This window comes from Bufo gargarizans, unplaced genomic scaffold (genome assembly GCF_014858855.1).
Source record: "Bufo gargarizans isolate SCDJY-AF-19 unplaced genomic scaffold, ASM1485885v1 original_scaffold_1212_pilon, whole genome shotgun sequence".
Taxonomy (NCBI): domain Eukaryota; kingdom Metazoa; phylum Chordata; class Amphibia; order Anura; family Bufonidae; genus Bufo; species Bufo gargarizans.
The window spans coordinates 26,670-44,303 of NW_025334276.1; the positions used below are offsets into that span (position 1 = coordinate 26,670).

General features: G+C 44.1%; 1 protein-coding gene across 1 annotated transcript; it reads left to right on the plus strand.

The window, feature by feature from the left end:
- Positions 1–407: 407 nt before the first annotated feature.
- On the plus strand, positions 408–2,000 carry LOC122923120 (putative tripartite motif-containing protein 75). The gene has a single exon (XM_044273844.1). It carries the CDS (start codon positions 411–413, stop codon positions 1,998–2,000), a length of 1,590 nt encoding a protein of 529 aa, XP_044129779.1. The 5' UTR covers positions 408–410.
- The last annotated feature ends 15,634 nt before the right edge of the window (positions 2,001–17,634 follow it).

The window sequence follows — 17,634 nt, forward strand, 5'->3', positions numbered from 1 at the left end:
GTGATTCTGTCAGGTATGTTTATGGATATATGTGGGAGAGTGCCCCTCACAGTGTGACGCTGTCTGGCATGTTTATGGATACATGTGGGAGCGTGTCCTTTAAAGTGTGACGGTGTCCGGTATGTTTTTGGATACATGTGGAAGCGTGCCCCTTACAGTGTGATGCCGACAGGTATGTTTAGGGATACATGTGGGATCGTGCCTCTTATAGTGTGATGCCTTCAGGTATGTTTCTGGATACATGTGGGAGCGTGTCCTTTACAGTGTGACGGTGTCCGGTATGTTTATGGATACATGAAAGCCCCTTTATTAGTAACTGATCTTGTGCTATTCAGCCGCACCCTGAGGACACAAGAATAAACCTGCCCTGTGGAGAACTGCAGTTTCGTTTCTGTCTTCCTCTGTCAGCCATGGCATCTGCTGATGTGAGAGCTGAGCTGCTCTGCTCTATCTGTCTGCAGACCTATACAGATCCTGTAATGCTGAAATGTGGACACAACTTCTGCGGGGTCTGTATTGATCGTGTACTGGATACACAGGACGAGTCTGGGGTTTATACCTGTCCTGGATGCAGAGAAGAGTTTCAGGAGCGGCCTGCACTGATGAGATGCTTAGCTCTGCGTAACATTATGGAGAATTTATTGGTTACTCAACATAAAGAGACGGAAACCGGGATCTTCTGCACTTACTGTGTGGACTCTCCTGTACCTGCTGTTAAATCCTGTCTGATGTGTGAGGCTTTTCTGTGTGAGAAACACTTGAGAGTTCACAGCAAGTCATCAGAACACGTCTTATATGACCCCAGCACTTCCCTAGAGAACAGGAAATGTTCTGTCCATAAGAAGATCCTGGAGTATTACTGCACTGAGGACTCTGCTTGTATCTGTGTGTCCTGCAGTTTGGTTGGAGAACATAAGGGACATCAGGTGGAGATGCTGGATGAGGCCTCTAAGAAGAAGAAAGGGAAACTGAGAAATATTTTCCAGAAACTGACCAGAAAGAGGAAGGAGACCAAGAAAAGAGTCCAGAACCTGGAGGAACGCCGGAGAAAAGCACAAGAAAAAGCATCTGGGGAAGCAGAGAGAGTCACTGCCCTGTTTACAGACATCAGGAGACAACTGGACGACCTGGAGAAGAGGGTCCTGAGTGAGATCTCCAGGCAGGAAAAGGAAGAGTCACTCTCATTCTCTTCTCTGATCCAGAAGCTGGAAAAAAAGAAGGACGAGCTGCCCGGGAGGATGAGACACATCGAGGAGCTGTATAACATGACTGATCCACTGACTGTCTTACAGGAACCAGATACAGGTGACTTGTGTGATCCTGAGGAGGAAGGAGGAGATGAAGACATAAATAGATATCTACATGATGTAGGGGATCTGGATGTGGCTGTGATCTCAGACAAATTACACACATTATGTGACATAATAACAGATATAAGGAGAGGGATCTATATGGAGGGTCCTGCAGACATATTACTGGATGTAAACACAGCTGGTAATAACATTATTATATCAGACGACCTGAAAACTGCAACCTGGACACAAAATAATCAGAATCGTCCAGAAAGAGCAGAGAGATTCCAGGATTATCAGGTGATGAGCAGCAGGGGATTTACCTCAGGGCGACATTACTGGGATGTGGAGAGCAGTGGATCAGTGATGTGTAGGGTGGGGATGTGTTATCCCAGTATAGACAGGAGGGGAGGTCAGTCATACATTGGATATAATAACAAGTCCTGGAGTTTGTGGAGGTATTATAATCAGTATGCAGTGAGACATGACGGTAAAGAGATCCGGTTACCTGACAAGATCTCCGGTGATAGAGTCAGGATATGTCTGGACTATGAGGTCGGGCAGCTGTCCTTTTATGAGCTGTGTGTCCCCATCAGACACTTACACACCTTCACTGCCGCCTTCACCGAGCCCCTTCATGCTGCATTATATGTATTGGGAGGTTCTATAAAGATATCTATGGTGGGAGGTGAAACCTGCCAAAAATAAAATGATAAAAAACATAAAATTCTAATTCAAATCCCCAATTTGACATTTCATTTTTAACCCATGTCTGCAAAATGCCTGCCAAAATGAAAAGTATAATGTATGTCTTCCCTTTGAATTTTCATTCCCAGCTCCAGTGTGGGTAATATGTGGCAAAAATACATTTAAAATTAAATAGCCTTTGGCTATGTCAATGAATTATCATGTCCCCATAGTGCTATTTTCCAATCAAAATTATAAATCAAATGAAAAACCTAAAATAAGACTTAAACAAGGTAATTTGAGATTTCAATTTCTTCTCTTGTAGACATTTTTACTGCCAAATCAAAATGAAAAATGCCACTTGCCATATAACATTTACATTTTAATATTGTCCAAAATTCTGATTTATACAACTGAGCAGTAGTGGGCCTGGGTTAATATGTGAAATGCTGGTATTTAATTATTGGCTGAACAGACAGTGACTGTCCAAAGGAGGGCGCTCTGCTTCTACACAATTCCCATAGGTCACACACCGCTACAGATCAGAACGCGTTTAGAATTCCAATAGAGGAAAATGATGCTAGTGTGCAGAGTGACTGGCATAAGACTATGAATCCAATAGATGGCGCTGAGAGGAAAATGACACAAAGGGACACAATACATGGAATAACACTATGCTATGGCCAGCTTCTTGACAGTTAGCCTATGTGGCATCCAAGTTAAAAGCAAGGGTTAAAGGCCTTAGGTTGCTTATTCTTTTTGTCCCACTTCAAAACTATTTTTTTTTCTTTTTAACCCCTTCCCGCATTTGGATGTAACTGTACATCCAGATTACCTGTAATTTAACGTAATCAGGCGTACAGTTACATCCAAACTGTTAACTGGGGCTTTGACACTATAATGGTCCATTCACACGTCCGTTTTTTCTTTCCTGATCTGTTTAGTTTTTTTGCGGAACAGATCAGGACCAGATCTGGACCCATTCATTTTCAATGGGTCCTGGAAAAAATCGGACAGCACAATGTGTGCTGTCCGTATCCATTGTTCCGTTCCACATGTCCGTTTAAATATAAAATATGTCCTATTCTTTTCCGCAAAATTCGGATCCTGGTACAATACAAAGTCAATGGATCCGCAAAAAACAGAAGACATTCGGATGTCATTCAGTATGTCATCCGTTTTATGCGGAATCCGTTCCTGGAAACATATAACAAAATTTTATTTTATTTTTTTCAATTTTTTTTCAAAGAAATCCAAACAACTTTATTTGATTATTGAAATTTATACATATTTCCGTTTTTTGCGGAAACATTTTCAGGAACAACGGATCCACAAAAAACGGACCGAAAATCGGGATATAGGAAAATACTGACGTTTGAATGTAGCCTAAAGAGCAGAGACACCGGAGAAGCTGGCAAGGATCCAATCTGAGTGGTCCCTTGCTGTGCAGACTAACCAATCGGAGCACGGCAGTGTAAAAATGCCTGTTTCAACCTCTGATCTCCAACCTTTGTGCCCACAATGCCAGATGTGCCCCTGATGCCCTCCGTTCACCAGTTCGGCCCCCCCCATTCGTCCCTGCAGCCCTTCGTAGCGATCCCCCTGGTATTGTATGTGATGGTGGTGGCTCCGGGACAGAGCTGCCGCCATCATCAGCGAGTGTCAGCTGTAACATACAGCTCGACACTGCTGCAATGGTAACATTAGTGCTGGCTCCGATCTCAGCAATTTAACCCCTTAAATACAGCGGTCGGTAGCCACCCATGACATCTATGGAGTTAACAGTAGTGATGGCCCAAGACAGTTTGCAAATGTGCGTTCGCGATCAAATATTCGCGAACCATGCGTTCGCAGCGTGCCCCTTTGACTTTAATGGCAGGCGAACCTGAAAAACCTTCAGGTCATATTTGCAGCCACCAAATACTTACTAGAAGTGCACAAATAGTCCCATAACATGGACAGTGACATACCAGAGGGGGATCATTGGCAAATATTCCCACAAAAAATCTGTATTTTAATCAGGGGCCATTTTATGCGTCCTAAAAGGAAACTCTCAAAAATGTGCCCTGCTGGAGCCTAGAAAAATGTTATTTTAGGCCACGGGAGTACAGGCCCCAAAAATTATGCATTCACCGGACAGAAAATAACTTGTGATTATGTGGCTGGAGGTACATTAGAAGGTCATTGGATAAAAATTTTACTGTATGCTAGGGTTGTTTTCGGGAATTGAATTTTCAATACCCAATCAATACTTTTTCCTGGTAACGACCTCGATTCCAGGATTTGCTTTTGTTCGACACTAGGCTTCGCTATTGCGCAGTCTAGTATCAGAGAACAATGAGCGTGCTGCTCTCAGCGCGCTCCGTGTCCTCCTAAGCAGTACAGGGGAGAAGGAAGCAGTCTCTCCCTCCCCCCTCCTGTCTCTTCACGCAATATCACGTACATGTACGTGGGGGAATGTGGTGCCTCACCGCATCCCCACGTGCATGTACGTGATCGGCTTTCACTGTCAGCGCAGGGACCGAAGCGCTGAAGATTCAGTGAAGCAGGCGTGCTGGGGTTGCTAGGCAACCAGAGAAGCCGGAAGGAGCTGTATTGGCCCACTGACCCGCCCACGATCGCTGTGATTGGTCCAATACTGCAGAGGGACCAATCGCAGCGCATCGGGGCAGGTAAGGGGGGGTTAGGGAGGGACTGTGTGCCTCTCCTTCTCTGATCGTCCCCATTCCTGTCAGGGAAGCGATCAGAGAAGGAGAGTGTGACAATCTACTGTACCTGCCATATGTATACTAGTCATGGAGCACTGCTACTTAGCGCTCCATGACTAGTATACTCCTCATCGCATTTAACTGTCACCATGTCTGCAGAGCCCCTGTGATTTCAATGGTGTTGTTATATGCGAAATCCGCAGGCTCGTTTTGATAAAAAAAGCTTTTAACTAACCTGTCAGTCATGAGGATAAGGTGCCCAGGGCGTTTCTCCCGGTCTGAACATGCCGCCGCCGCCGCCGCCGTTGGTGCCCAGCTCCTCCTCTGCCTTGAATTTGCGCCGCCTGAATGTGAAGAAATACGCCTCCGGCTCTCCCTCAGTCCCCCCTCCTTTTCCAAAATTTCGCGCGTGCGCACAGGCCTGTGCCTGATGCGCCCGTGCAGACTTTACGATTCAGCCTCATTGAGCGAAGTGCGCATGCGCATGCGCACTTCGCTCAACCTCCCGATAACGCGAACACTGCCGCACGCGCGGGATCTTAGAAAAGAAGGAGGGAGGACTGAGGGAGAGCCGGAGGCGTATTTCTTGACATTCAGGCGGCGCAAATTCAAGGCAGAGGAGGAGCTGGGCACCAACGGCGGCGGCGGCTGGCGGCATGTTCAGACCGGGAGAAACGCCCTGGGCACCTTATCCTCATGACTGACAGGTTAGTTAAAAGCTTTTTTTATCAAAACGAGCCTGCGGATTTCGCATATAACAACACCATTGAAATCACAGGGGCTCCATGGACAGAACTATAGTTTTAAAAGTGGGGGTTAGAAAGTGGTGACAGAGTCCCTTTAAGATAATCGCCCAAAAACTGAAAAAACTATGGCTCTTAGACTATGAAAACACTAAAACATCATTTTTTTTGTTTCAAAAATGAAATCATTGTGTAAAACTTATATAAATAAAAAAAGTATACATATTAGGTATTGCAGCGTCCGTATCGACCGGCTCTATAAAAATATCACATGACCTAACCCCTCAGGTGACCACCGTAAAAAAATAAAAATAAAAACGGTGTAGAAAAAGCTATTTTTTGTCATCTTACGTCACAAAAAGTGTAATAGCAAGCGATCAAAAAGTCATATGCACCCCAACATAGTGCCAATCAAACCGTCATCTCATCTCGCAAAAAATGAGACCCTACTTAAGATAATCGCCCCAAAACTGTAAAAACTATGGCTCTTAGACTATGGAGAAACGAAAAAAAAATTTTGTTTTAAAAATGAAATCATTGTGTAAAACTTACATAAATAAAAAAAATTGTATACATATAATAGGTATCGCCGCATCCGTGACAACCTGCTCTATAAAATTACCACATGATCTAACCTGTCAGATGAATGTTGTAAATAACAATAAAAAAAAACGATGCCAAAAAATCGATGCTATTTCTTGTTACCTTGACGCACTAAAAGTGTAATATAGAGCAACCAAAAATCATATGTACCCTAAACTAGTACCAACAAAACTGCCACCCTATCCCGTAGTTTCTACTCTAGGGGTGCATCAGGGGGGCTTCAAAGGGACATGGTGTCAAAAAACCAGTCCAGCAAAATCTGCCTTCCAAAAACCATACGGCGCACCTTTCACTCTACGCCCCGCTGTGTGGCCGTACAGTAGTTTATGACCACATATGGGGTGTTTCTGTAAACGGCAGAGTCAGGGCAATAAAGATATAGTCTTGTTTGGCTGTTAACCCTTGCTTTGTTAGTGGAAAAAATTGGTTAAAATGGAAAATTAGGCAAAAAAATGAAATTCTCAAATTTCATCCCCATTTTCCAATAACTCTTGTGCAACACCTAAAGGGTTAACGAAGTTTGTAAAATCAGTTTTGAATACCTTGAGGGGTGTACTTTCTTAGATGGGGTCACTTTTAGGGAGTTTCTACTCTAGGGGTGCATCAGGGGGCTTCAAATGGCACATGGTGTAAATAAACCAGTCCAGCAAAACCTGCCTTCCAAAAACCATACGGCGCACCTTTCACTCTACGCCCCGCTGTGTGGCCGTACAGTAGTTTACGACCACATATGGGGTGTTTCTGTAAACGGCAGAGTAAGGGCAATAAAGATACAGTCTTGTTTGGCTGTTAACCCTTGCTTTGTTAGTGGAAAAAATTGGTTAAAATGGAAAATTAGGCAAAAAAATGAAATTCTCAAATTTCATCCCCATTTGCCAATAACTCTTGTGCAACACCTAAAGGGTTAACAAAGTTTGTAAAATCTGTTTTGAATACCTTGAGGGGTGTAGTTTATAGAATAGGGTCATTTTTGGGTGGTTTCTATTATGTAAGCCTCGCAAAGTGACTTCAGACCTGTAGTGGTCCCTAAAAATTGGATTTCTGAAAAATTTCAATATTTGCTTCTAAACTTCTAAGCCTTGTAACATCCCCAAAAAATAAAATATCATTCCCAAAATAATTCAAACATGAAGTACACATATGGGGAATGTAAATTCATCACAATTTTTGGGGGTATTACTATGTATTACAGAAGTAGAGAAACTGAAACTTTGAAATTTGCAAATTTTTCAAAATTTGGGGTAAATAATGGTAAAAATAATTTTGGGACTTAATTTTTCCAGTGTCATGAAGTACAATATGTGACGAAAAAACAATCTCAGAACGGCCTGGATAAGTCAAAGCGTTTTAAAGTTATCAGCACTTAAAGTGACACTGGTCAGATTTGCAAAAAATGACCTGGTCCTTAAGGTGAAATAAGGCTGTGTCTTGAAGGGGTTAAAGAGGACCTTTCATCTGGCAAATAATTCTGAACTAAGTATTATGATATGTACAGCGGCGCCCAAGGATCTCACTGCACTTACTATTATCCCTGGGCGCCGCTCCAAAAACCCGCTATGTGCCCGTTTTTTTTCTCCCAGGCTGTGAGCTCTACGCTGCGATGGGAGAAGGAGACGCCCAGGAGAACAAGCACAGTCTCTGCCCAGTATAACCAAGTCCCTGAAGAAACTGGAGGACATAGCGGGAGAATGGAGCGGCGCCCAGGGATAATAGTAAGTGCAGTGAGATCTCTGGGCACCGCTGTACATATCATGATACTTAGTTCAGAATTTTTTGCCAGATGAAAGGTCCTCTTTAATACAAATCCCAGAGGCGGGTGCTGGCAGGGAGCTGGCAGTGAAATCCTGGGGCTCCGATCGGTTACCATGGCAGCCAGGACACTACTGAAGCCCTGGCTGCCATAGTCAGCTCCCTGCTGCTGTGTGTACTATACACAGGGCAGCAGGGAAAGTGTGAAGTCCTATTCACCCTGATAGATCCCAGGATCTAACCCCTAAGGGGGGATATAGTTATTAAATAAAAAGTAAAAAAAAAAAAAAATCTAAATATTAAGTATAAATCACCCCCTTTCCCAATTTTACATATAAAATATATAAAAAATAAATAAATAAACATATTACATATCGCCATGTCAGAAAAGTCCAAACTATTAAAATATAAAAAAAAATAGCAAATATTCAGGCTGTCTAGAGGAATACTTCTCCACATCCCTTTCCTACCTTCCTTCCCCCCGCCCCATGTTTAACCTCCCTTTCCCTCCTACCCCTTCCTTCCTTCATACCCCTCCAAATCAACCCCCTCACCCTCTGAATACAAGCTGTCTTTGATTGTGGTCTTGATAACCTCAGTATACCCTCAATTCCGCTGAAATTGCATGACTATACTGATTCACTATGCAGTTTACGCTTTAAAAAACAATTGTTGTAATGTGCACTATTATGTAGGATAATCGGGATACTCATGATATACTATTCAGCTGTTAACCTATTTAATGGTATGACAATTGATGTGTTACATTTAATTGTATTCCTTTCACAGAAGACCTCTTCTGACTTAAATAAATCAATAAAAAGACATTTGAAAAGAAAAAAAATGTCCTATGCGGTGAGCGCCGTAACAGAAAAAATAAAAATAAAAACTGCGCGATTAACCATTTTTTTTGTCACCTTGTCTCCCCAAAAAATAGGATCGGACTGTTCTATTATGGGCCGGACGTTACATAAAATGCGGAATGCACGCAGCTTATTTTGGTGTTTTATTTTTTTCGCATGGTATTGAATGGTATCGAGTATCGCAATACTTTTTTATGGTATCGAAACCGAATCAAAATTTTTGTATCAAAACAACCCTACTGTAGGCCAGTGCAGGCCCCCAAAATTAGGCATTAACCTGACAGAAAAGAACCTGTGATTATGTGGCTGGAGTTACATTAGGCGGTCACTGGATAAAAATTTTACTGTAGGCCAGTACAGGCCTCAAAAATTAGGCATTCACCTGACAGAAAAGAACTTGTGATTATGTGGCTGGAGGTACATTAGGCAGTCACCGGATAAAAATTTTAATGTAGGCCAGAACAGGCACCAAAAATTAGGCATTCACTTGACAGAAAAGAACTTGTGATTATGTGGCTGGAGGTACATTAGGCTGTCACTGGATAACATTTTTACTGTAGGCCACTGGAGTAAAGGCCCAAAAATTAGGCATTCACCTGACAGAAAAGGCATTTTATGCCACTGTATATACATAAGACAAGGACCATTCCTTGTTCTGGGTGGTGGTGAATATGTGTGGGCTGGCATGAGGAAATTCAATTACACCTGGTCGTCACAGGTGTTGAATTCCTCAGAGATCAATGCCTCATTAATTTTTAGAAATGTGAGTTAGTCCACACTGTCGTGAGCTAGGCGAGTGCGCTTATCGGTCACGATCCCCCCTACTGTGCTGAACGTCCTTTAAGACAGGACACTCGACGAGGGGCAAGCCAAGAGTTCCATGGCAAATTGTGCCAGCTCTGGCCACAGGTCAAGCCTGCACACCCAGTAGTCCAGGGGTTCCTCGCTTCTCAGAGCGGTCGGTGTCAGAATCAGAGGAGGATGGTGGCTGGGGGGAGGGGGAGGAGGAGCAAGAAGAGCAGGCTTTGAAGGGGACTTTAAACTTTTTGGGGATCCCTGGTAAAGTCCCTGAGGCTTGATCCGGCTGTTGATGGGTTGGTTGCAAGAATGATCTCATATCCGAAGTGACCAACGCATCTTCAAACCACTCTCTTCTTGCATGCGCGGTAGGATTGGTACCCGCACCTGTTTTGCTGTGGGTGGAAATTCCTCTACCAGCGCCCGCAACAGCAGAATGCAGCATCTCTGGCAGCAAGACCTGGAAATGCTGCATTCTGACAGCCCTCTTTGATGCTGGTAACATGTCCGCAATTTTGTGTTTGTACCGGGGGTCTAAGTACGTTGCCACCCAGTACTGGTCCTTGCCCTTTATGCTTTTTATATGGGGGTCCCTCTTCAAATACTAGAGCATGAAGGCCCCCGTTTGCACTAAATTGGAAGCGTTGGAGAGCCCTGGCTCCTGCTCATGGCCCAGGAGAATGTCGTCCTCGGTCTCCTCCCGCCAGCCACTGACAACACCAGGGATCCCCGAAAAGTTTAAAGTCCCCCTCAAAGCCTGCTCTTCTTGCTCCTCCTCCCCCTCCCCCCAGCCACCATCCTCCTCTGACTCCTCTTCAGACTCCTGCTGACTTGTCTCAGATGGAGTAGCCCCCCTAGGTATTCATTCTGCATTGCGACTTCCTCATCTTCCAGCTCCTGCTCCTCGATGGCTAGATTAATGACACAACGCAATGCACGCTCCAGAAAGAAGGCTTAAGGTACGATGTCACTGATGGCGCCCTGGCTGCGACTGACCAGTTTGGTGATCTAATCAAATGGCCGCAGAAGTTTGCATGCGTCGCGCATGAGCAGCCACTGGCTTGGTGAAAAGAAATCAAGCTCCCCAGAACCTGTCCTGCTGCAGAGTTCGTACAGGTAGTCGTTAAGGGCACGTTGCTGCGGAGCAGCCTATCAAGCATATGCAGCACGTCGGGCTTTCACAAATCAGATGTCTAATGGGCAAGTGGTGTCGCCGCTAAACATCAGCAAGGCGAGCCATGGCCGTGTAAGATCTTCTAAAATAGCCAGGGATTTTCCTGGCCTGTCACAAGACGTCCTGGACCCCGGGGTACTTGGCAACGAATTGCTGCACGACTAAGTTCAGGACGTGTGCCATGCACGGCACATGTGTCATTTTGCCCTGTTTCAGTGTGCTCAGCAGATTGGCACCGTTGTTGCACACCACTTTACCAACTGTCAAATTGAGCGGGGTTAGCCACTGATCGGCCTGTGACCGCAGAGCTGAAAGCAGCACAGCATGGCAACGTCTCACCTGGCACGTCAAATAGGTTTTGGGGGGCGCAGCGGAAATGGCGGTAGCAGTGGAAAAGGAGGAGTCAGCTGAGGAGGAGACAGAGAATGGAGGAGGAGAAGAAGAGGCAGCCCTGCATGCAATCCGTGGTGGTAACACCAAATCTACACGGGAGCCACGGGTTACATGCTTGGCGGCCGTTAGAAGGTTTAACCAGTGTGCAGTAAAAGTTATGTACCTTCCCTGCCCGTGTTTGCAAGACCACGTGTCTGTGGTCAGATGTATATTGGCACCGACACTGGCAAGAGATATATTCACTTGCCGCTGAACGTGGCCATATAGCTCTGGGACGCCCTTCTGGGAGAAATATTTCCTTCCGGGGACCTTCCATTGCAGTGTGTCAATGGCCACACATTTTATAAAGGCCTCCGAGTCCACCAGTTTATATGGCAGCAGTTGGCGGGCTAGCAGTTCTGACAAGCCAGCGATCAGCCTTTGGGCAAGAGGGTTATCCGGCGTCATCAACTTTTTACGCTCGAACATTTGGGCCAGGGAAGCCTGCCTTCTGCCAGATGAACGCGACGACGGCGCGGTGGAAGGTGGAGTGGAGGACAAATGGTAGGAGAAAGGAGAAGAGGCAGGAAGTGGAGCGCCTGGAGTTCTGATGGCGTTGCTCCCACTGGGCTCGGTGATGGGAAGCCAGGTGCCTTTTTAAGGCGGTCTTCCCTAGGTGAGTTATGGGCTTACTGTGACTTATGTGTTAATGCAACACGCCAGACCTGCAGGGTATGACGAAGTGAGGTCACAGTTATGGGCAATCGAGGGTACTCACTATATTTGAAGAACCCTGGGCAGGCGCGTGGCAGTGAAGGAGAGGTAGACACAGTTCCTCTGGGGCACGCTCTGTAGATAGGGACCAGGCCTGATGGTAGTTGAGGTGCCCTGGATGTTACAGGTATTTTGTGTGCCTGGGGCAAGGTCCCTGTGGTATTCGTGACGCCAGTGCCTTTGGACGGTGGCACGCCGGTTGGTGGTTGGAATGATGAAGGTACACAAGTATGCAGTGAACCAAACGTAAACTTTACTGGACAATCCAACTTTGTACAGCAGGTGTAGCACAGTCTTTATATTACAGTTCCACAAAGGGGCTTATTCACAATATGGCAGGCAATAGTCATGCAAGATACGCTGAGGGTAAACTTTACAAGCACTAGGCAGCAGGTTGTACCTTTCTCAGAATCAATGTACAGTGTCCCTTTTAGAACTCCTGCTCTGGCTTTATATCTCCCAAGGCCCGGATGCCTAAATGGGTGGCTTAAATCCTTGGTTACTTTCTTCCTCAGGTATTATACTGCTTGCTGCACTGTATAAAGGTTCTCTGCCCTTCACGGTCACTTTGCTTACCCTGGGTCGCCTCCTCCTATCAGGTGGATAACTGTAGGTTTCTCCCAGGAGGTTGAATCCTGCAACTGGGGTATCTCTTCAGAGCTAACTTAGGCTCTCTTGTTCTTCAGGCAGGCTGGAGCTTCTCAACAGCCTCCTGGACATCACTAGCAGCCAGGGCTATCCAGCTGCATGTCAGGAGCAGGCTTCTTAACCTCTGTCTTCTCAGACTCCTGACTCTGCACTAACTCTCCCTGTCTGGGCCTGGACATTTATACTAGGGGCTCCCTATCTCCCTCTAGTGTCTGGGATGTCTAACTACACCCAACTAGGCCTGCTACTGCATCACACAGGGGTACATTGCATGTAAAAACACATTAAAACATACATTAAATGCAGAATTAAATATGACATTCCTGTTCCTTGTGAGTAGGAGTAACGCGCACACCAATTGACCCTTGTGTAGTGCCCACCCATACCTAGTGGGACACTACATTAACAGCACAGGCTGCAGATGGCAACACTATTGTCAGCAGCTGACACGTTAAAAAAAGCCCACACTGTGGAGCCATGTGCCGGCGTCCAGGGAGCGGCAGAAGTGACCGTGCATGGTGGATGGCTTGCTCCAGATACATTTGCAGTCTGCTTTTTGCCTCCTGTGCCCTGCGAGCTATGCCTGCTTCTCCTCCTTCTCCTTCCTCTCTGCTGCTCCATCTCTCCCTCTGAACTTCCCTCCTCTTCCTCTCTTGTGGGCACCCACGTGACGTCCATCAACACGTCATCATCATCACCTTCACCACCACTGACATTTGAGATCTCTGAGTAGGCTGCAACAGTGGGGACCTCCCTCCTTGGGCTGATCTGGGTACTGTCGTCAGACCGCTGGGTGGTGGCCGTTACTACCTCAATTATTTTTTTGTCACAACAGTTATATCACACCACCCTGTTTATTTGGGTCAACAGGTATATCGCAGCCGTCAACCAGTATTTTGTGGAAGCAGAGATATCACACCCCTTAATCAGTTTTTTTTGGGCACCAGGTATATCCCCCCAGTTGCAAATAGTTGTTCCAATAACGCTTGCAGAACCGCACACAACTACTGCACAATAAAAATGCACCATAATATACTTTCTATGTAAGTATATCACACCCCTCAGTATATCATACCTGGCGGCTGGCGGCATGTTCAGACCGGGAGAAACGCCCTGGGCACCTTATCCTCATGACTGACAGGTTAGTTAAAAGCTTTTTTTATCAAAACGAGCCTGCGGATTTCGCATATAACAACACCATTGAAATCACAGGGGCTCCATGGACAGAACTATAGTTTTAAAAGTGGGGGTTAGAAAGTGGTGACAGAGTCCCTTTAAGATAATCGCCCAAAAACTGAAAAAACTATGGCTCTTAGACTATGAAAACACTAAAACATCATTTTTCTTGTTTCAAAAATGAAATCATTGTGTAAAACTTATATAAATAAAAAAAGTATACATATTAGGTATTGCAGCGTCCGTATCGACCGGCTCTATAAAAATATCACATGACCTAACCCCTCAGGTGACCACCGTAAAAAAATAAAAATAAAAACGGTGTAGAAAAAGCTATTTTTTGTCATCTTACGTCACAAAAAGTGTAATAGCAAGCGATCAAAAAGTCATATGCACCCCAACATAGTGCCAATCAAACCGTCATCTCATCTCGCAAAAAATGAGACCCTACTTAAGATAATCGCCCCAAAACTGTAAAAACTATGGCTCTTAGACTATGGAGAAACGAAAAAAAAATTTTGTTTTAAAAATGAAATCATTGTGTAAAACTTACATAAATAAAAAAAATTGTATACATATAATAGGTATCGCCGCATCCGTGACAACCTGCTCTATAAAATTACCACATGATCTAACCTGTCAGATGAATGTTGTAAATAACAATAAAAAAAAAACGATGCCAAAAAATCGATGCTATTTCTTGTTACCTTGACGCACTAAAAGTGTAATATAGAGCAACCAAAAATCATATGTACCCTAAACTAGTACCAACAAAACTGCCACCCTATCCCGTAGTTTCTACTCTAGGGGTGCATCAGGGGGGCTTCAAAGGGACATGGTGTCAAAAAACCAGTCCAGCAAAATCTGCCTTCCAAAAACCATACGGCGCACCTTTCACTCTACGCCCCGCTGTGTGGCCGTACAGTAGTTTATGACCACATATGGGGTGTTTCTGTAAACGGCAGAGTCAGGGCAATAAAGATATAGTCTTGTTTGGCTGTTAACCCTTGCTTTGTTAGTGGAAAAAATTGGTTAAAATGGAAAATTAGGCAAAAAAATGAAATTCTCAAATTTCATCCCCATTTTCCAATAACTCTTGTGCAACACCTAAAGGGTTAACGAAGTTTGTAAAATCAGTTTTGAATACCTTGAGGGGTGTACTTTCTTAGATGGGGTCACTTTTAGGGAGTTTCTACTCTAGGGGTGCATCAGGGGGCTTCAAATGGCACATGGTGTAAATAAACCAGTCCAGCAAAACCTGCCTTCCAAAAACCATACGGCGCACCTTTCACTCTACGCCCCGCTGTGTGGCCGTACAGTAGTTTACGACCACATATGGGGTGTTTCTGTAAACGGCAGAGTAAGGGCAATAAAGATACAGTCTTGTTTGGCTGTTAACCCTTGCTTTGTTAGTGGAAAAAATTGGTTAAAATGGAAAATTAGGCAAAAAAATGAAATTCTCAAATTTCATCCCCATTTGCCAATAACTCTTGTGCAACACCTAAAGGGTTAACAAAGTTTGTAAAATCTGTTTTGAATACCTTGAGGGGTGTAGTTTATAGAATAGGGTCATTTTTGGGTGGTTTCTATTATGTAAGCCTCGCAAAGTGACTTCAGACCTGTAGTGGTCCCTAAAAATTGGATTTCTGAAAAATTTCAATATTTGCTTCTAAACTTCTAAGCCTTGTAACATCCCCAAAAAATAAAATATCATTCCCAAAATAATTCAAACATGAAGTACACATATGGGGAATGTAAATTCATCACAATTTTTGGGGGTATTACTATGTATTACAGAAGTAGAGAAACTGAAACTTTGAAATTTGCAAATTTTTCAAAATTTGGGGTAAATAATGGTAAAAATAATTTTGGGACTTAATTTTTCCAGTGTCATGAAGTACAATATGTGACGAAAAAACAATCTCAGAACGGCCTGGATAAGTCAAAGCGTTTTAAAGTTATCAGCACTTAAAGTGACACTGGTCAGATTTGCAAAAAATGACCTGGTCCTTAAGGTGAAATAAGGCTGTGTCTTGAAGGGGTTAAAGAGGACCTTTCATCTGGCAAATAATTCTGAACTAAGTATTATGATATGTACAGCGGCGCCCAAGGATCTCACTGCACTTACTATTATCCCTGGGCGCCGCTCCATACTCCCGCTATGTCCCAGTTTTTTTTCTCCCAGGCTGTGAGCTCTACGCTGCGATGGGAGAAGGAGACGCCCAGGAGAACAAGCACAGTCTCTGCCCAGTATAACCAAGTCCCTGAAGAAACTGGAGGACATAGCGGGAGAATGGAGCGGCGCCCAGGGATAATAGTAAGTGCAGTGAGATCCCTGGGCACCGCTGTACATATCATGATACTTAGTTCAGAATTTTTTGCCAGATGAAAGGTCCTCTTTAATACAAATCCCAGAGGCGGGTGCTGGCAGGGAGCTGGCAGTGAAATCCTGGGGCTCCGATCGGTTACCATGGCAGCCAGGACACTACTGAAGCCCTGGCTGCCATAGTCAGCTCCCTGCTGCTGTGTGTACTATACACAGGGCAGCAGGGAAAGTGTGAAGTCCTATTCACCCTGATAGATCCCAGGATCTAACCCCTAAGGGGGGATATAGTTATTAAATAAAAAGTAAAAAAAAAAAAAAAATCTAAATATTAAGTATAAATCACCCCCTTTCCCAATTTTACATATAAAATATATAAAAAATAAATAAATAAACATATTACATATCGCCATGTCAGAAAAGTCCAAACTATTAAAATATAAAAAAAAATAGCAAATATTCAGGCTGTCTAGAGGAATACTTCTCCACATCCCTTTCCTACCTTCCTTCCCCCCGCCCCATGTTTAACCTCCCTTTCCCTCCTACCCCTTCCTTCCTTCATACCCCTCCAAATCAACCCCCTCACCCTCTGAATACAAGCTGTCTTTGATTGTGGTCTTGATAACCTCAGTATACCCTCAATTCCGCTGAAATTGCATGACTATACTGATTCACTATGCAGTTTACGCTTTAAAAAACAATTGTTGTAATGTGCACTATTATGTAGGATAATCGGGATACTCATGATATACTATTCAGCTGTTAACCTATTTAATGGTATGACAATTGATGTGTTACATTTAATTGTATTCCTTTCACAGAAGACCTCTTCTGACTTAAATAAATCAATAAAAAGACATTTGAAAAGAAAAAAAATGTCCTATGCGGTGAGCGCCGTAACAGAAAAAATAAAAATAAAAACTGCGCGATTAACCATTTTTTTTGTCACCTTGTCTCCCCAAAAAATAGGATCGGACTGTTCTATTATGGGCCGGACGTTACATAAAATGCGGAATGCACGCAGCTTATTTTGGTGTTTTATTTTTTTCGCATGGTATTGAATGGTATCGAGTATCGCAATACTTTTTTATGGTATCGAAACCGAATCAAAATTTTTGTATCAAAACAACCCTACTGTAGGCCAGTGCAGGCCCCCAAAATTAGGCATTAACCTGACAGAAAAGAACCTGTGATTATGTGGCTGGAGTTACATTAGGCGGTCACTGGATAAAAATTTTACTGTAGGCCAGTACAGGCCTCAAAAATTAGGCATTCACCTGACAGAAAAGAACTTGTGATTATGTGGCTGGAGGTACATTAGGCAGTCACCGGATAAAAATTTTAATGTAGGCCAGAACAGGCACCAAAAATTAGGCATTCACTTGACAGAAAAGAACTTGTGATTATGTGGCTGGAGGTACATTAGGCTGTCACTGGATAACATTTTTACTGTAGGCCACTGGAGTAAAGGCCCAAAAATTAGGCATTCACCTGACAGAAAAGGCATTTTATGCCACTGTATATACATAAGACAAGGACCATTCCTTGTTCTGGGTGGTGGTGAATATGTGTGGGCTGGCATGAGGAAATTCAATTACACCTGGTCGTCACAGGTGTTGAATTCCTCAGAGATCAATGCCTCATTAATTTTTAGAAATGTGAGTTAGTCCACACTGTCGTGAGCTAGGCGAGTGCGCTTATCGGTCACGATCCCCCCTACTGTG